Raw genomic sequence first — 21236 nt, forward strand, 5'->3', positions numbered from 1 at the left:
GTTTGACTGCACTCACAGCAGTCTAATCGGTGGGTGCAGCCAAATCATCACCCTTATCAGTGGTCAGTGGGCGTCGACGAGCAGGTTGGTGGATTGCATGGATGTGCAGGAAATGGCACATGCCCTTGAAACGGAAGACATGACATACCTACACGAGGGCTTGGGAGTTATAGTTCATTTGGGACACCCTGACTTCATATGACACAATAAAAAAGGGGTATCAAACTCAGGTTGGTTCACGGGCCACATTAATGCCAAGTAGTAGATCTCATGTGGGTTGGACCAGTTTATTTTTGGCCCAAAAAGTTAATTTACCTGCCGGTAGACATCAAATCTACCTTGTCAACAGTGAGCAACAGTGAGTTAATTTTGCCTCACTTTTTTACATATCCATTTTAGGGTACTCATGGGTCATTTCTGGTAGATTTTAGATGATTTGCTATTGATTTTGAGGGACTTTCTTGAATGTTTTTTGTTTGTTTGTCAGTTCCTGCTGATTTGGGGACTTTCCCAGGTTCATTCCAGTTGCTTTTGGAGCATATCAGGGTCCCTTTTTTCTTGAAGAGGATCTCAGTGTTAACCTGGAAAGCTCCAGTTATCAGTTTTTGCCCACACTGTTAACTAAGCACAGGCCAGGAAAATTATTGTACACACAAAAAAAAAAAACAATTTTTAGAGTGCACTGATTGAATCCTTGTGTTTAAATGTGAATATTGTGAAGATTGTTAAGGGATCATAATGTTATAGGGATTGTACTTTGTTTTTTTAAAGAACATTTCAATTAAAAGTCAAATAAAGTAGAGATCTCAACACATTGTTGTGCAATAGTGATGCTGAAATTGTGAAATGCCACCCATTATCGCCTTCTAGCAGCCTTTAGTGCCGCCAAGAGGTGAAAGGAAGAAATAATTGAATTGAATGACTGTTGTCACTATAATAAGTACTATAATGACGTTTAAAGATTCACTCTGAATTGCACAAATAAATAATTAGTAAATAAGTGGTCAAAATAATAATGATAATAATAATAATGATAATAATGATAATAATAATGATAATAAAAATGATAATAATGATAATAATAATGATAATAATAATGATGATAATAATGATGATAATAATGATAATAATAATGATAATAATGATGATAATAATGATAATAATAATGATAATAATGATAATAATAATGATAATAGAAATTAATGATAACACAAAAATAGGTCACGGGATTGATTGATTCCCATTTTTGCAAGTAAGAACTTTTACTTACACGATACTTTAGTTTATATCATGTATATTTGATTTCGCTTCCTCCAGTTTTCTTGTTGCGTCAAGAAATGTTAACACATACCAGGAGAGGGCGCCATAACCATTCGTTTGCCTGGTCGGTTAAATTTTCGGTGTTGACATCTATAGTACGTTTCCGATGTTGACTTGGTGGAAATACTATAATAGTAGTAAGTAGAATGTTATGATAACCTGGTCGTTTTTATGAAGAGAGAGAGAGAGAGAGTAGTTTTTAAAAGTCTCTCTTGATTTTAAACGGAAATTGATTGACGCTGTTGAATCAAAGTAACTAATAGATGCTGAACCTGAAATATATAGCAAGGTAAACAAATAAAATTTGGAATTTAGCACTTGTGAATGGCTGCAATTGCCAAAGGTGGAGGTACGAATTATTTTGTGACAAGGAGAGGAGAAAATGTTAAATAAGCACATTAAATATGGAGCTTGAATCGTCTTTTCTTTCTTTTTCATTTTGGCACAGATGTAGTAAATATTTAGAGTATATATAGTATATAGTAGTACTATTCTTCCCGATATTCGCTCTCTATAATGATGATAGGACGCTAAGATTGACGTCTAAACGCGAGTTACCATGACAGGACACAAATCAATCTCTATTCTTTAGCGTTGGAGTCGGAACACAGAGAGAACATGAGAATTACGTGGGAGTTAAATGAGAAATTGAGTCATGGAATTAATAACATTGATAATCTGGGAGAAGCAGACGCACTGAGGCAACTCAGCAGCGCAATATTATCTCCCTGCACATGCGCACACGCTCAGAATGAAGGCGTCTATTGAGTTCCCAATAGCAGTTTATTCTCTGCCTGTGAGCAAATAATTGACATTCTCTACAGAGGAGCCACGCACTGACATAATAAGGTAAGCTCGAGTTGATCGTCAAATTATTCAAACGTGTATTTATTGCGAGGCTTACTTTCTGCATTCGCCTATGTATTTCCTTTCATGTTTTCATTTATTTATTTATTTTGGTCAATCGTCATTGTGAAGGAGGCGCGGCGAGTCAGGCTCCGGGCCATGTGACTCCCTATTGGCCTTGCAGGGATTGGTTAATGGTTGTATGACGTCATCAAGCTGCCCCCGTCCTCGCTAAACAGGCATGTACACACACACACAATACATCGCCTCGCCTCCCTCCCTTTCTATCTTTTCGGCTCGGTTTCTCTGGTCCTTATTTTGCTGTTCCCCTCTTCGTGCATCCTCCTCTCCAGCCGCAGGAGCAGCAGAGGCCGGCGCAACCGACATTGCGGCAGCATCCAGGGATTAAAGTCCGATTGCCCCACCACCACCATCACCTCCCTGTGTTCGGCTAGTTGACAGGCGACTGCTGGGGGGTGTTAGCCAGGGCGTTAGCCACACAATCTCACCACCGCGCTGTCGTCCATCACTCCTCTCTTTCCACGCATCTCCAGCTTTCATTTGAGGCTCCTTGGAGGCAGAGGAATGCAAATCTGCAATCATGATGGAAGGTATGTTGGAATATGTGATTAAAAACATACTGTGCTCGCTCCCTGTGTGATTCGGGGTAATCCCCTTTATGTCCTTGTCCAACACAATTTCATGTGCGGCAAGTGTAGGTTCAAATGTCACATCGGCTGTCATGCTATTTTCAGTGCATACATTCCAATGGCTTAAATAGTATTTCCAGGAAAATGGTAACACTAAAACCGTAGATACCTTTTGTTGGTTAACCCTTTACAGAGTTAGTGTCTGCCAAATATTTGGGCATTGCATTTTAGGTTCTCTAGGCCAGTGGTCCCCAACCAAGAAATATTAACGTTTCCAATTTCACCCTCCTGATGGGTGAGAAGAGAAAAAGTGTGAAAATGAGTGAGAAAAAGGTTGGGGATTGTTGCTCTAGGCCACAATATTTACAGTGCGAGAAGCTTGCAGGATGTAAAACTAAAGTGTCATATAAATTATTTCATTTTCTGAACCGCTTATCCTCACAAGGGTCGCGGGGGGTGCTGGAGCCTATCCCAGCTGACATCAGGGACCAAGTGGGGGGGGGGGGCACTGAGGAGGTGGATGACCATTCATGCTCACACTCATACCTAGGGGCAATTTTAGTGTTCAACCAGCCTTCCATGCATGTTTTTGTAATGTGGGGGGAAACTGGAGTACCCGAAGAAAACCCACACAGGCCTAAGAAGAACATGCAAACTCCACACTGGTGGACCAACTTGGGTCTGAACCCAGATCCCCCACTGTGAGGCTGGGGTTCCCACAAAACAACATAATTTAAAAAAAAAATTGTTGAAATTAAACATGAATAACCTCAGAGTTACTCATACAAGAAATGATACATGCACTTTGTAAAGGATTATTTGGAGGCATTGTGCAGAAGGGTTTATGTGCCCAGCTGGCTCGCTTGTTTAACTCTTGATAAGCTATGTGACTATTTTTGGTAACTAAAAAAACACATTGTGGGTCATGTAGGCCACAATATTTACATTTGTAATGGCGTAAACATGATGTCCACTTATGTGTTGAATTATGAATTATAATGAATTATCTTTTTATTCTCAATTGTTATTGCTCAAAAATTTCCAAATATCACAATCACAAATATGGACACCAAATCTCAATTATAATTGTATACCTTTTTTATTCATCATTATTGTATTGTTTAATATATATATACTGTTTTAATAATCAACAAAACATATTTTAATTTAATTCAATTTTAATACATTTAACTTGACACTTACATTACATATGTTATAGCATCTGATAATGCAAATTGTATTTTCCCCCTATATTGTATTTAACTAATTTCCTGCCATTGACAGCAATAAATGTCCAATTCATTTTAACTGGTTAGACTATCTGTAAAGGCTCATGTTTCAGTGCTCATGATGGTTCGGGAAGTCCATCCACTGGGAGGACAGGCAGCAATTATTCAATGACACCCCTCCCAGTCAAAATGGATTATAGATGTCTAGCACCCTTATTGGGAGCCAATGGTTTAAACTGGTGCCTTTATAAAGGATTACTGCAAAATCTGCCAGATTTTACAGTCTTTGTCTTGTATTGGGCCCTAGCTTACATTTTAGTGAAGACAATAGCAAAACAAAAGATAAGATTTATGACTCCTGGATGACATCATTAGGTGGAAGGCCTCAGCTGGTTTACAAAAACCTACACGCATCATCTGTGCTTTTTAATTGTTCCTTCTGTTATATTTCAAATGAGTTGACATATTTAATGTGAATGTGAATGGCTGTCGATTTGTCAAATTGGGGGGGGGGGGGGGGGTTGGATGTTAAAGCTAGTTTTGGTTTCAATTTTAGACAAGCCTACTGATTAATTGAAATGTGGCTATTGTTTTTTTAAATAAAAATCCTTGTTAGTCCTGTATATTCCCATCATGTTGATTTTTGCTCTACATGGTAAGTGCTTCTATAAAATAATTCTATTCATCGTCTTTTTAATTGTTCGATATCGTTTTTCTTGTACGAGTAACTGATTTTGTTTATTTTTAATTTCATTCATTTAGTTTTTAAATGTTGTTTTAGGGCCAGCCCGGTGGCTGAGTGGTTAGCGCCTCGGGCTCACAGTAGGGGATCTGGGTTTAAATCCAGGTCATGTCCCTCTGTGTGGAGTTTGCATGTTCTCCCCTGGCCTGCGTGGGTTTTCTCCGGGTATTCCATAAACATGCATGGTAGGCTTATTGGTCACTAAATTTCCCCTATGTGTGTGAGCGTGAATTGTTGTTTGTATCCTTGTCCCCTGCGATTGGCTGGCCACCAGTTCAGGGTTTCCCCCGTCTCTAGCCCGAAGTCAGTTGGGATAGGCTCCAGCAACTCCCACAAGCCTAATGGGGATAAAGCAGTTCACAAAATGAGATGAGTTGGAATTATGTTTTAATCCAATGTAAATTATAGGCATTTTAGGCATATAATTGCAAATGACATTCATCTCAATTACGTGGTTTCAAACAAATTTTTCACATGACTGAGAATCTATAACTTCAGAATTAAAAAGGGCATGCTGTGGAATTCTTGTTTTCTTTTTTTTTAAACATACATTTCTTACATGGTCAAAAGGAGGTTGTGGCTCGATGTAGGATGTTATCTATGTACTTTTGAAATAATTGTACACATCTTAGTATACTTTTTAACACTCGGTGCATACAAGAAGATTTAAAATGGGCTGCAATGTGGCATCACTTTGTTATTTTATGCAAGTATCTGCCCACTCTGTTGCTGCAATATGCCCACTCATTTCAGGAGTGCCAACTAATGATCAACAAGCACACTGCTTTATACATGTAAAATGTCTGCAAAAAGAGATCACATTTATTTATAATTCCCGCATCATTTCAGAGTTCACTTTAGCCTGGTTTTGTGAAGACTGACTTTGTATACAGTGCACAATGTTCACATTTCCTGCTGATCTACTGACACAGCATCTGGCCAACCAAACTCGGCTAAGTCAGACAAATACATAAGTATTAATTCATCATATTGTGGTTCACAAAAATACTTAATTCTGTATCTAACTGGAGAAGTACAAAATCTATTTGTTTGAATACTAGACTGGCCAAATCATTGAAAACGCAAGTGAAGGTTGTCTGAAAGAATGTTCTGGTTGCTCTCGCTAAAAAAAAAGAATTCTAAGACAGCATCTCTGCGTTATGATAATACTTTACATTTTATTGTTTTTTTTTCTTTAATACCTTACCAAAGTAAGTCAGATCAGGACTCGGTATCAGCACCAAAATCAGATGACTCGAATTTGTAACCAAAAATATGCCTACTATCATCCCTATTATCGTCTTTGCCCAATCAAAGAAAAGTCACATATTTACATGTATGCAATGAGCTTGTTATTAGGTCATGCAAATATGTCTTCTTGCATATGTGCAAAAAAGCCCAACTAGAATAGCTTGAAAAGGTCCATTTTCAAAATATCTTGCAAACGAGATGGGACCAAAAAGTTACCCTTTCAAATGTGTTAGGATGGACCAGGACTTCTAAATTTTAACATTTTTCTGTTGGCATGCAATTATGAGCCAGGCTTAAATAAAATGAGACACCTTGTCGCCTTTTCACAATGCCCAAAGGAGACAGCACACTGAAATCAGAATGAAATCCAGACACCATAAACTCCATCTGTTAAATACTTTTAAATCCTTCACAGTCAGATACACATGCTGATTTGTCAAGACTAGACTGTGATGGCTCAGCAACAATAAAACAATAACGACATGCTTGCTACCCATCCCCACACTATCTCCATTTAGTACACCCTGCATTGGTCTCCAGATGACGATTCTCCTTAACATGGCCACTTATAATAAGTATTTTTGGAACATAATTGTAGCTATGAACACAGTAATATGGTAACTTGTAATCATTTTGTTTATACTAGTGGAAGGCCTTTGGATTCTTGAATAATATTGAAATATTCTTATAATATGCAAGCCTGTCAACTAGCCACTCACCTTGTTATTGTTTTTGTGGACATTATCATTAATCATTATTTATGAGAAAGTCACCATGAAACATCACAACAATGGAGCATAGGCCAGTATCTATTAATTATTATTAATAGTTTTTTTTAATTTTTTTGGTACCACAGGTCAATAATAAAATGCAGACTAATTGGACATATGCCTGTTTTACCTCTAGATTGTTAGTTAAAGGGGACACACCCACATCCTTCAGTCTGTAGTGTACTCAAGCACATTTGTGTTTGTTAGTGCAAAATCTTTCCTGACACAATTTTACAGTAAAATGTAAAGCTACTCTTGGCATGCTGCTGACTTTTGTTGACTAGACTTTTCACAAGGCAACTTAAGTGTTAGATCTGAATTTGAAGTGAAAAACAGCCTACAAGTTTCCATTTGCATGGCTAGCTCAGGCTTAACATGGCCTCCTGTGTGATTGCAGGATTATAGTCAAGTGTTAAAATTGGAAACTAATCCCAGTTAGCTTTGCTTTTTAAAGCTTCTTGCCATGGTTTGTATGGGTACTAGATGGGGTTGAAGACATCTAATGATTGTTTAATGTTGGTTTTAAGGCACAGAAAGGAGATTTTGTCATAGATTGTCAAGTATTTCTATTTAACACCACGTACATTAAATATAACCTTGATGTATATGACATTTCTTTTGATTAAGCATTTCTATGAGTTAAGGAATTGTCTACAGTGGTTGATTTAAAAAAAAAATATTTTGTAAGATCTGTAAATGTAAGGACTTGTAGGTCAGGATTACAGCAAGACTGGTCACTAACAATTTGCTCCAACAAAGGAGATCAGTAGGACACACCTTAAATTATAAGTGGCTCAAAAAAATGGAAATTTGCTCTCATCTCAAAAACAAACACATTTTGTAATGTTTGTATGATAAAACATCTTAAAAAAACCTTGTGCAAAATTGACACCCATCCTTAGTAATTTCCTCCTCTTCAAAACCTTCTGAGGCAATTGTTATAATCAAATGATTTCATTGACGTTTTTTAAGCAGGCTGCCAGACACAACCAGACTCAATGATAAACTTGCATAAATCACACACGCCCATGATCGAAAGCTTTTCTAATCCTGTGGCAACTGGGGAGACAGGTTTATTCTTAAATGACATGCCACTACTTCCTTCAATCATAATAACCGAACAGTGTAAGAGTTCCGACCAATTAAATTTTCATAGCTAATATATTTTGTATTTTTATGTCTGTCTCCAAGCATTGGCGTATGTACTTCAACCATTTGGATTAGTATTTGCTCTATACATTATCAATTTCCCCCCAAAATAAACATTATACATGTAATCTGACTACTACAACATAGGGAAGGAGGGTAAAATCAATTGAGGAAATGAAGACATTTAACGTTACTTTAAATTTGAGAAGAACTTAAAATCCAAACAATAAATGAATGCTATATGAAGCAACATCCTGCTTTTCAGTGATGGTGTTGAACAATTCACAGTTGCCAAAAAAGTTTATTGCACAATGTGCACTCAAAGTAATAGTAAACAGTGTTATCCGGCTTACACTTTTTACATTTTCAGTGCAGTGCCATGACAGATGTCATGGTTGTCATCCGCGCTCACAAAGCCAACATAGATTTTATGGGTGGTTTCTGAGATGCAGCTGAATGCTCACAGTCATAGCTGCAACATTAGATTAGATTAGATTAAATTAGATAAATTTATTCATCCCATATTTGGGAAATGTCATTGTCACAGTAGCAAGAGTGTGGGAATACAGACACAGAAAAAGACATTCTAGACACAGATAAACAGGCAATAAATAATTCAACAAATAAATAAATATATAAATAAATTAATTAATATATGAATACATTAATAAATAAGCGTGTGTATATATATATATATATATATATATATATATATATATATATATATATAAATATATATATATATATATATATATATATGCATACATATATATAAATATACATATGCATACATATATATTAATATACATATGCATACATATATATAAAAATATATACATACACATAGATGTACATCTATACATGCCAAGTTCCGCTGTTTTAAATGTAAACTACAGCAATTTCAATAAGCATATTTTTTAATTGTAAACTTTAAGAGAATCAAATTTATTAAAAAGAAAAAAACCTTTAAGCAAAGTTAACACTGCCAGCCTATTCTTTCAGGACTCCTTTCACCAATAATTTTTTTCGCATTTGTGCGTTTGTGTGATTAACATCAAAAATCGCTATAACCTACATTTAAGGTTGCACTAATTAGTTTTCTAAAGGTGGGTTGTAGAATTGGATCAATTTTGAAGCCAGCCTCCAGCTGCAAACCGGCAATACAGGATTTAAAATAGACTGCCGGGTATTCATTTTCTCACACTACAGTTTTCTCTGTGGCAGGAACGATGTATTCATAGTGCTTGGTTTTAGAGAAGAACCCAATGGCAACAATAACCCAGTGTCAGATTTAATCAGCAGATGATGCAGTTTGCAGATACAGGAAGACATTAGAAGCATTTTTTTGATTCGGTAGTAGTTGGATAGACGTTTAGTTCAGCATAAAACAAACTTCATTGTTCCCATTGTTGTTTTTTAGAACAATTGGTTCTTCCCGATTGTGTATATCCATGTGTTTGCAGTTCACTTAATCTCATAAGGAAAATAATTTGCATTTCTTTACCATTATGACAATGTTCATAACATCATAAGAACTGAGAATACCACTTTTATTGTCCACAACAGGCAGCCTAGACATCGACAGCATGCCAGACACAAACAAATTGATAGCTCAAGTGGATAACTCTGCTTTTCAAATGATTAAAAGAAAAGCCAATACTATGAATGCTTCTGTAAATATAGCTAATGTTTGAGTTTAGATAATGTGAAAAAAAACATACACGCATCATGAATCAGTGGTTTGCAAACTAGTTCCTGTTAGCTGCTTCCTCTGTTCACTGTGTTCACTGTGCAGATACCAAACACAAACACCTAAACTGCCGGGGGAAATAAATTAATACTAAATATAGTGAGGGATACCTTTCCTTTCCAGCGGTGCATGGATCAAGTCAGCGTAATTTTGTACACATTACGATATGCTGTATCATTTCATTGCATAATTCTAATGCACTAGGTTCTTAACCTGGGTTCGATCGACTCATCATGTCTATTCACGATAACATGCCCCGCTTGACCATCACTGGCTGCAGATGATCATGTGACATTGCTTGGCCAATAAGTGCTGCGAGGAATTTATATGTCTTGAATTTGAAAAAAAAAATCATATTTTACACTGAAGTACAGTTTGGTGAATGCGCATATGAAACTGATCGGGTTCGGTAGCTCCAACAAGGTTAAGAACCACTGTTCTAATGTGTTTGAATTGCAGGAAAACATTAAATATATAAGCACATATATTACTAAAACCTTCAATATAATGTCTTCATTAGAAGATATTTCAAATTATCTGGGGAAAAATCTTCTCTTTTTAATATTGCAACAAGGTCAGTTTTTTTCCCAATATTGTTTGACTGAAACTTGACTAAAACTGTAAATGAAAGGCCTTGCATAAATCCAGTGTTAACTCCTTAATATTCAGAATTACAATTTTATTTAATACATAATGTTGAGTCAGCTGTTACGGGATCTACTGTTGCTTGGCCCAGTAATTAATATTAAAAATTACTTGGTTACAATTAGGAACTGAATGCCCTTCTCTTTGGTGTAAAGTATTTCAATTAACATTTACGGTAGTTGAACCTAAAACAGCCTCAAGACTTTTTTTGAATATAAATATCCAACAAGTATAGCTTTCAATTTCATAAAGACTAGTAAATAAACTCAATTTTGTGATATTGCTTTTGAAATGTGAAAATGCTTTATTCTTGTTTATTTGGTTGGTTTTCAATAATATCAAATGTACAATATTTGGTCCACCAACATGAATTGCAATTAATATTTTTTTATGTAAATTATACTTTATCCAATTAATCAATATGAATAATATATCTGATTCTACAACAGTGACAGCCCTACTTGAAATTCATAAAGGACCACGAGGGGTCTGTGTTCTGTTTCATCCTCCTAACAGATCTCAAAATGGATGACTCATTGCCTCATCTGATTTCTTCTGTACACATCAGCTTCTCTAGAGAGCAGCAGTCACATATCAGCTGTGAGAAAAAGAAAAACAGGAGTAAAATGAAGACCACATTATTCACACAATCCCTACAAGGGACACTTAGACACTCTTTTGTGTATAATATAGTGTAAGTATAGCAATTATCTATAAATTTAATGTTATACCTTTTAGCTATGTGAGAAGAAGTCAGCTGAGAGGAGAACATGATGCGGCAATGTAGAACTAAATATCCACTAAAAACAGTTTGCTTCAGCTTAGTTTCATGTTTAGACTTGATGGTCACTGGTTCTGCATGCATAACCCAATTGTGGACAGATGGTCCAATGTAAGCAGTGTTTTTTTGGAAGTGGTGAGGCATGCATCGTTGTTAATTTTAGCTTTTAGACTCTAAAATAACTTTACATTTCTGTGGCATTGTTCAATAAGACATCAATTTTGAATTCTTCTTCTTTTCATATCTTGTTTTTTGTTAAATATAATCAATACATTTTCAAATTCTTGAATTGGTTCCAGCACACTGCGTCTCTGATGAGGGCAAGTGGTGTTGAAAATGAAGGGAATTAATGTTTTCGACACTCAGGTGATGAGGGCTTACTTTGTCTTCAAACGGATCATTCTCTGATGTTTGGCTCTGATGATGAGGAAAAACGCTGGTCTGACTTCACATTGTGAGAGTCTGTCACACCACTGAGCAGTAGTTATTTTTCTTATGTTGTTTTAGATGAGTAGTTGAAACCAAAAATGTGACGGAATTCCTTGAAATGTGTATTGGTAAAGGGTGTTGACGCGCTGACTTTGTGGACACATTGTGAAGTCCTCCAAACTCTTCCTTGGTTTCTTACAGTCTCACTTCTCAAGTTGTAGTTATCTATTAGCTGTTCATTTTGCTTTACTAAAAAATGTATTAATAACCATGTACTGGACAGTAGTTTGGAAGACATTTCACAAGTTTTTGAAGGCTTCTTGTTGACCGTTTAAAGAATGGATAGGTAATTTATTTTGGTTATTGAGGCACAAGCCACCTTAACTGTTTAGATCCATTCATTCATTTTCAACACCACCACTTGTCCATGTCAGGTGCACAGGGCTGGTTAGTTTATGCATTAATGTACTGACAATTAAAACTAGTCCTGCAGGTTTATATAATTATATGTTGTGAAATTCTAAGTACCGTGGTCACTCTACATTATATTCTGACTGGGTCTTAAATTCCTAAATGTCTTTTTTGGTTATATATTGTTACCACCACACAACCATCTGTCTTCCTCCCATTTAGTATTCTAGAAAATACATTATATGACAAAGATCTTAGTTGGGCGTAATATTATCCACCCTCTCATCTGTGAATCATGAGTTTTTGTACACCCCCATTGTTCGAGTCAAAAGTATAAATCACTGAATCACTGCATGAAGAAAATGAGATAAATATTAACAAGCAATTGCATCATGAGGTTGAGAGCTTTTGAATCTTTTCCCCTTGTTCATATCCACAGTAACAGTAGTGACACTTTTATATGGTCTCTGGCACTGACCCAGTTTTCTTTTATTCATTTTTGCCTTAAAGGGATTTTTAATTGGGGTTGTTTTTGTTTTTCTATGACCGCAATAACTGCATTGCTAGCTGCCACCTGGATAGTACTACCAAGGTTTATTTTTAGCATCCACAGTAAAAAGGTGTGTGCTATCAGCATGATGCAATCAGTTTTGTTGTATTTTATCCTAATCCTTTTTCATTTTAAGTGGCCTACAGTTTATATATAATACAAATTTAATATATAAAAGGTGGCTGATTAATAATTTTCTCATGTTTCAAGCAAAATTATATATTTTTACATGTTACAAGGGCAAAAGTATATGTGATCTATGGGGAAAATTTCAAATTTTACCACTATTTCTGCACTATATTCAGTATTTCTAGGGTGGCTCGATAACGAGTGGCAACCTTTTCGCACAACTTTACCTTAACAATAACATACTTTACTGTTTTGGAGTTTTATTACTTAATTTCCTAAAAAAAAAAGTGCAACCCCAATGGAATAATTATATTTTCCATAGCTTGCATACTGTATTTATGTTTTGGTGGATAGTTTGTCTACCTTTTAGTTTTTCACTTTCCAAAAAATCTAATCTGCTTTTCAATTAGACTTTTCATATGACCGTTTTAGATGCTCTGAGGTTCTTACTGTTTATAATTAGGATATTTGAAAAAAACAATCAAAAGCAATGTTTGATTTTTTTTTTTTATCTTCAATGCTCAGGATCTTTTTTAGTCTTGCTTGTAAGACGTCACCACCGTCTTTTCCTGACTCGGTATCTTCTGCCCTAACTAGATTTTCAAGTCTTTACCTCATCCATAAATATCTGTGTAATGTCTCCTGCCTGCCAGCTTCATTTTCAACTTGGTTTTTCATTTCAGCATGTATGCTGCTAGGTAATGTAATGAAATGTGGATATGTAATTTAGTTTAGATGTACATCTGTGTTCCCTAATCAAAGTATTCACTACATACAAATAATGTAGAATTTCTACATTCCTTGCATGAGTTGATTCATAGTGATTTTGAGTACAAGGCAGATCAGCAAAGGATAGGACTGTGAGTTTGGTATTGTGTTGCTGTGTGTGCGTCTGTCTGGGTTTGTGTTACAGTACTGCAGCATTGGGTTTCTTTTTGTAGAGTTGGCGGTGTGTGTGCTTATGTTTGTGAGCATAAGGAAGCTCATGAGAACGCTTGATCAGTTGAAGACATAGAATGAGAGTCAAGGTAGCAAAGAAGAGATGGAGGGAGACTACTGGGCTATCATTTGGGGTAAGCATGTCCTGGCACAAAAATTTAAACTAAATTTCATTATGAAAGGCTTAAACTCAGAACATACTGAATTTGGATAATATGTTTTTTTTCAATCCATTTTGGGGGAACATTTTCATTTCAGAGATGGAAATTAAATAGAGAATGCAATGAAAGGTTTTACTGTGGTGAATATTTCTGGCATTAGGTTTTAAATCCACCCAAAATGCGGATTTATTTGACAGATATCTATATGATAATATGATTATGGCCAAACTAACTAACTTTCTTTAGAAAAATAATAAATACATTTTATTTTTTTACTTGTTTTTTGTTTGTCTATGGAACAAAATGAAATGCATCAGTAGAGTAGGCACTCTGTTCTCTCTATCTGCCTATCTGATACCTTTAACCTCATTACACCAAAATGTCATCATCGGTTTCATATTACAAACAACCTGCAAATTTCATATTTAGCACTTAAATTTTTCTTGTTTTACCTTGAAAAAAATGGCAACAGACAACTAGACAAAAATAAGTAAGCCAGATGCATAACCTCCGACTTTTGCGGGTCTCGCCTACTGGCGAAGATAATTATCAAGTAATATAAGATTACCAGTATTGGATATTAACTATCTTTTTTCATGTTGTGCTTCATAAGGAGTTGCTGGCCTCATTTTGTTGTCAAATCTGTCTGAAGGAAACCAAATCTATGAGGGAATCCTCGTTAGCTCTTCAACTATCTCATGGTTTTATAAAATGTATTATATTGTTGGTCTCGTCACGGTCGGCTAGTCTCTGTCCCAACTTCCAAATGTCTTGATTTGGTCCTGGAATGTGATGTCTTGTGCTTTGCACTAAATAATGCCTGAAAATAGATGTGCAAATTGTCAACCCTCAAGCATATATTTTGTATTACATTTTTTCTGCACGGTTTCTGTAGAAGGGCCTCTGGTATGTTTGCGAATCGCTACATTTTGTGGTCAATGGCTTTTAAAGAGTAAGTCTTGGTGGATTCGGATTCTTGTGATGCATGACAAGGTACATATTATTAAAATCTGGTTGAAACAGTGAGACCGTTGTTTGAACTCCTTATTGGACAGCTGTAGCTATTATCTACCTTTGGACATTTAAAGCTCTCATCTCATTGATTCTCAATCTTACAATGCAAATGGATACAAAAATACAAATTGACCTTCAGCGTCACAGGACTTTCTGTATTGACCAAGAACACACACTATATATAGTTCTGACAAAGTGTTTACCTTCAGTAGAAGGCAAACTGCCAATAATTTCAATAATAAAAGGCCAATATTCCCTCTTTGTACTCTTTGACAGTATTCTTACTTGTTGATCCTCATTCACCTGGTGCCTCTTCTTCTTTAGGATTGAAAAAACGTACCAGGAAGGCCTTTGGTATACGGAAGAAAGAGAAAGACAATGACTCAACGTAAGTTGACATCTTCATTACATGGTTTACAAAATAGAACATTACCCATTAATCTGCTAAATGTATTTATATAGTTATCCAATAAAGATGAATCTGATATTTTGAGTATGGTTAGTTGTGTTGTAATAGTAGGATTTTTTTAACTTAACTGAAAAAACACTTGTCTTAATGTTTCATTATTTCTTTTAACATCTGTTTTGGGCAAATAAGCCAAGATGTATTTTTTTTACACCCATCTTTCCTTCTCTCACAGTGGGTCTCCAGACAGAGAGGGCCCTGTAAGTACACCCACCAATTCTTTAATTTGGGAATTTTGGGTTCAACCTTGAAATGTTGTAAATTGTAACATTTTATGTTATTTACTGATGTACATTACAATTTTTCTATGTCCTTTTACTTGCCAGGAACCCCAAGAGGTTGAATCGGTACTGAATATTGTTAACTTGTCATCCTCAAAGTAGAATAGTGTATAGCGCAGCATACTTCTGGATACCGTATGAATGACTCTCTAGCATTGATTCTCCTCCCCAGTATCTCTAGGAGATAGCAAATAACACCCATTGTTAGTTATTGCTGATATTAAAAACAATCGAGGACACTGGGATTTGTCTTAACACTAGTGAAGAATGTTTACTTGCTTGTTATTCCAACTTCTGATGAGACCTGTGTTTCACTATCTTCCTTTTCCAGTCTCAGAGGAAGGCCAATGGAGCCCCAAATGGATTTTATGGAGAGATTGACTGGGAAAGATATGTAAGGACTCAGTCAGCAATCTTGACACATGGGTGCTTAATGTATAGCCTGATTAATTTAAGGCATTTAAAGCACCACTCTCTTACAATTTACATCTCCCACTGGAAACCTTTAATGGATTTTACATTGACCTGTTGTGTTTCAGAACTCCCCTGAGTTGGATGAAGAGGGCTACAGCATCAGACCTGAAGATGAAGCAGAGCCGGAAAATATCCTCAAATGATGCCTGATCAATCTCATTTCAATGTGGAGAAGCAACTTTTCCCCTTCATTTTTTTTATGCCGTTTACAATTTTAGTCTATTTGTGGATGAAAATCCTATATGACAAAAAGAAAGGGATTCATTATAGTTTGTCACTTGGCTTTCAAGGCTTTTCCAAAAATCTTAATGAATACTTACTGTACACAAGAAACATTAATTACCCTTCTGAGTTTCATGCACATCTTAAAATCTGCATGAAGGCACCTGAAAAGAATAATTTTACATCTCCTGCAATTCTTACCAGATTTGATGCGATGTTGCATTGAAATCTGGATTGTTTTTACTAATTACGCATCTTTTTTTCCCATGCACAATACATTGGGAGGATAAGCAAATGTCATCTCAGGCCAGGGATGGGCAAACCGGTCCTTGAAGGCAGCTGTGGGTGCAGGTTTTTGTTCCAACCAATATAGCACACAGTTTAACCAATGAGATTTCTACAGAAAACAAGAAGCATCCAACTGCAATCCACTTTACACTTGTAGGAAACCAGATTGGTGAGAAGGTGTCCTCTCTATGGGTTGTAGAATAGTTTGCCCACTAATGCCTCAAGCCAAAGATAGATAACTGAACTTGACAAATTTAATTAAGGATTATACGTTTTCTCGGCGGCCGACTGTTTAGCGTATTGTTCTCACAGTTCTGGGGTCGAGGGTTCGATCCCATATCGGTGTTCACTTAGTAGAGTTCTTCCTGGGCTTGTGTGGGTTTTCTCTGGGTACTCTGGTTTCCTTTCACTGGTTGACCACTCTAAATTGCCCTAGGTATGAGTATGAGCCTGAATGGTTCTGCGTTTCATTGTGCCCTGCGATTGGCTGGCCATCAATTCAGGGTGTCCCCCAACTGGTGCCCGTAGTTAGCTGGGATTGTCTCTAGCACCCCCCACCACCCTTGAACGAATGAATAAATATTTTTTTCTGTTTGGTTTTAGGAAGTTGAACACATTTTTGAAGAGTTGAATACGTTTCCTTAACACTTTCCACCAAAATGCCACAAGACCCATTTCTTTTCATCTGATGAGTCGGAAGGAGAGGAGGACCAAAGGAAAAAGTTCAAAATTAAGATTAAGCCCCTCCCATCTGATCAAGTTGTGGCGGTGCCCTCGTTTGAAGAGCTCAAAGCTTCCATAGGCAACATTTCTCTATCCCCTTCTCCTCTGGTGAGTGACCTGACCAACATTTTTGCTTTTTGAAGAAGGTATGCTTTTTCATAATCACAATGTACTAAGTACTCCAGGGTCTTCAAATTTTTGACCTCTTAATTCTCCTAGGTTGTCCTAGGCAGTGCAACTGATGGCCACTTGTGGCCCAAATATTTTTTCATTGCAGCCAACAACACAAAATGTCCTGTGAAATCGTTAAAATAGGAGAATGCAGGAGTCAAATTGCAGATAGAGTGAAAAGATGGCAAGTTAATCAGTTGGCATGAAAGATGGGAAGTTGTTGTTCTTTTTATGGGGCTGGTGTGTGCCAATTTTAACAGTTTCACGTTGTGTGGTAATGTCTTGTTTGCTGTATTTTTAGAATGCCTTTATTACATTTGTAAATGGTTAGCAAGTCCGCATCACCGTAAATCAATGGTTCAATCCCAGGCTTGTCCCCATGGGTATGGATGTGAGCATGAATGTATGAATTTGTTTAATTGTGCCTTGTGATTGGCTAGAAAGCAATTCAGGGTGTACCCTGCTTTCTGCCCAGAGTTGCCTGTGGTAGGCTCCAGATATGTTTATAATGAGGCCTTGGTCGGCTCCAACTGGAAAGCAAACAAATCATATTTTCATTTATGCTGTTTGCATGTGTTATCTAATTTTTAGCAGTTTGAATTCAAGACTAAAATGGAAAACCTGTCTTCTAAATTAAAAAGGCATGATGCCCTATTAGCTAGTGTGGTCTAAATTAAGTTGTGAAGTTTGTGGGTCCTTTATGTAGCATCTGTCCCACAAAACAGTCCTGCCACAACAACACCCATCTGGTATGGATGGACTGCCAAAAAAACTGTATACAAATTGTGCTTAATTAATGACAACCAAAATTTAGGAGTGGGAACTTGTCTATGAGTGCCATACTTTTCAACATTGAGGACAGGTACAGTATCTTTGGAGACCAACCTGAATAATTCAGGTAGGAAAGTGGGCACACAGAACAGAAGGTTGTCAAGGATCACACGATCTATGGGTTTCAATAATTAATGCAGACTTCATGTGCGCACCACTATGACCACAGCTATGTTAAACAAAACGATATAGGTATTAGTGGATGGTGCAATTGTGCATGAAACACAACCCTAGTTAGATAAGGTGGCATATATTCTAGTTTTAGAGCCACTGTAAAGTGTATATTCAGATCAGCAAAATGCAGGTAACTTCTGTGGTTGGCTGGCAAGCAATTCAGACTGCAACATGCCTACATAAAACAATGGCTGACTAAATATTGCAGCTTTTTTGTTTAGTTTTTCGCCTTTAACTCATTATATTTCCATGTGAATAGCGTGCACAATATGTGAGCATGAAAAATTCCATTGTAAAACTACTACCTTATTAGGATTAATACAATATTCTTCTCTTGCCTGCTTTTAAAATGTAAATGAGTTATACTTGATATCCATAGTTTGCTTAATTTAGCTCTAACTAAGATTTGAGGACATGTATGGTGATACTAATAATCAACACCTATACAACCACTCTATACAACAGCATTTTGTCATTGTTTTTGTCAGTGTCTGAAAACTTTCTAAACCCTCTATATGCAGTAGCTCTTAATTTAGACATTACACAAAGATTGTTATGATTACTTAATGCTCTGGCATGTAGTTATTGGTTTTATGACAAGTAAATTACCCTTTCGCTCTTACATATTTTTTAACTGTTCGCATTTTATTCCATTTACTGTTGACGTTAAACTTTTGCATCAATGTTATTAATATTGAATACTGGAATTCAGTCTTAACTATCCCATTCATTTCCTAATTTCTCTTCTATCTCCCCTTTTGTCGCCTCTTATATCCTTTTGTAGAAGAGTCCGGTAAGCCTTTGCTCTGCATGTTTTGTTTTAAATCTTATACCATCCTCTTTTTGCAAGCTGTAGTAATAATATACTCACTGGGTCAGGTTATGATAGTTCAGAAAGTTAACATCTTGGCAGAATACTCAACCTGAGATGCAAATCACTTACTTAAAGGTGTTAAACTGCTCCAAACATTTTGATTTTGCAAGGAAGAGCATGTTTTTATCAATAGTAACATTTAGGGCAGGAGCATGGTTGTTTGTCCCGAGGTTTCAAATTGAGTTTAATGTGGCTAAAAAAAGGTACACACAGTAAAAATGCAGTTGATTATAAAAAAGAATAATTTTGAAAGTTTTTTAATGACCCCAAATATGTATTTTCCATTTCTTATTTATATAAATGAATGAACCTGATTGTTACAATAAGGCCAAGTTTAACATTGAATACATTACAACTATTATATGTCAAAAATATTTCTATGCCATTTGAAACACATTTGGGACATAACAGAGCTGCACAGTACTAGTTCTAGCAGTAAGTCATAGAAGCAGAGGCCTTATTGTCATTGCTTCCTGTTTACATTGTGACAACCACAATGATTGGTGCGCAGAAATGGAGTCACGTTGTGTACCGCTTAACTGTAGCCAATGAAATGAATTATTTTCTCTCCTTGTTACATCACTGCAATTGCTCACGGATCACTGCACAACTGGAACACGCATGGGGGGAAAACAGCAAGAGAGAAAGAGAGACAGTGGAAATAATTATTGTAAGAAAGGCATGATGGAGGATCATGGTCAAGATTTAAATGTAAAGGATGAAGGTAGTAAAAACTATAGTGGAAAAATGAGTAAATGGCAGTAACAATAGAGTTGATCTTAAAATAGTAAGTGGTTATTTATAAAAGTACAAAGAAGGCGCTCAGCTGCAATACTTATACTGGTCATTATTTGAAAGGATTGAGTTGTTTTTGTTTTGGCCAAAGCTTTTCAAACATCTCACATTGTACTGGGGAAGGTTTTAAGAAATCCTGCTGTTTTGAGTCCAAAATTTCATCTTTGGCTGTCAATCTTCTCTCCATAAAATCCTAACTACCAAATAGCTGCAGCTGTCTTCCTCTGATTTACATGATGTCTGTGTTACTGATTTGTTACTCTCTGACCAGGTATCTCTTCTCTCTTCCTTTTTGCTGGTCACAGAGACGTAGCCCGGTAAGTTTCCTTTTGGCCCCGTCTCTCCTTGGTTAAGATATACTATAAACACTATGCCACCTAGATCTTCTTGCCGAAATAGAAGAGGACATGCAGCACATAGATGGGTTTGGTAGTTAAAGTGAAACATGTACATTATGTACTGTATACATTTTTACATGTCTCACTGTCAAATGAAAAACACTCTTGGCCAAATTATGTTGTTTGATTATTTTCCTTACATGTATTTTCTATTTCTATTGAATTTAAAGGCATGAAAATTTGGACTTTAGTGTTTTTCACTGGTTGAGCTGTGGCGATATTTTGTATTTTTAAATACTCAAGGTCACCATTGAGCATGTGATCTTTTTTATTCACTTTAAAACTTGTTCATTATGGGAAAAAATTGATTGGCGACAAGTGGATCCTTTTTATATCGTCAGTCTCTACCAATCCGATCTTCTCATGTCCTCTTCTCTGCTTTCTGGCTTTCCTCTTTCACTCTTTTCTCTTTCACTCTTTCCCTTCATGTCCCCTCTCTGCCCTTTTTGGTCAATGGGGATTTCATACATGCATGCACTTTTCACTATGACTCTTTAAGAGCAACCTTGCAATGTGATTTCTCTTGCCTCCCCTATGGAAGTAATTTAGCTTTTCTGTCATTTCAAATTACTGCGCAAGAGTCATTCAAAACCCCTTATTTCTTTAAAAATAAATTGTTAGTCACTGTGCTGAAATTGGTCAGAGTTTATACCTAGTTATTTGAAATAAATGTAGTTCATGTATGTACTCAATAATCCCTGGTTCGTGATTTTATCTGTTATTGAAATTACATTAGCAGACTATTGTCATAAGCCTTAATTTTTAACGTCATG

The 21236-nt window shown here is 36.2% G+C and overlaps 1 protein-coding gene across 1 annotated transcript in view; it reads left to right on the plus strand.

The window, feature by feature from the left end:
• The first annotated feature begins 2417 nt into the window (after positions 1-2417).
• sgip1a (SH3GL interacting endocytic adaptor 1a) overlaps positions 2418-21236 on the plus strand; it is a 38165-nt gene continuing 19346 nt past the window's right edge. The window contains exons 1-8 of the mRNA XM_077716453.1: positions 2418-2777; positions 15091-15154; positions 15408-15432; positions 15559-15579; positions 15845-15907; positions 16053-16116; positions 17153-17328; positions 20371-20382. Coding sequence (XP_077572579.1) covers positions 2768-2777; positions 15091-15154; positions 15408-15432; positions 15559-15579; positions 15845-15907; positions 16053-16116; positions 17153-17328; positions 20371-20382 — 435 coding nt within the window. The 5' untranslated portion in view covers positions 2418-2767. The remainder of the gene's footprint in view (positions 2778-15090; positions 15155-15407; positions 15433-15558; positions 15580-15844; positions 15908-16052; positions 16117-17152; positions 17329-20370; positions 20383-21236) is intronic.

The sequence above is a fragment of the Stigmatopora nigra genome, chromosome 5 (assembly GCF_051989575.1).
Source record: "Stigmatopora nigra isolate UIUO_SnigA chromosome 5, RoL_Snig_1.1, whole genome shotgun sequence".
NCBI classification, from domain to species: domain Eukaryota; kingdom Metazoa; phylum Chordata; class Actinopteri; order Syngnathiformes; family Syngnathidae; genus Stigmatopora; species Stigmatopora nigra.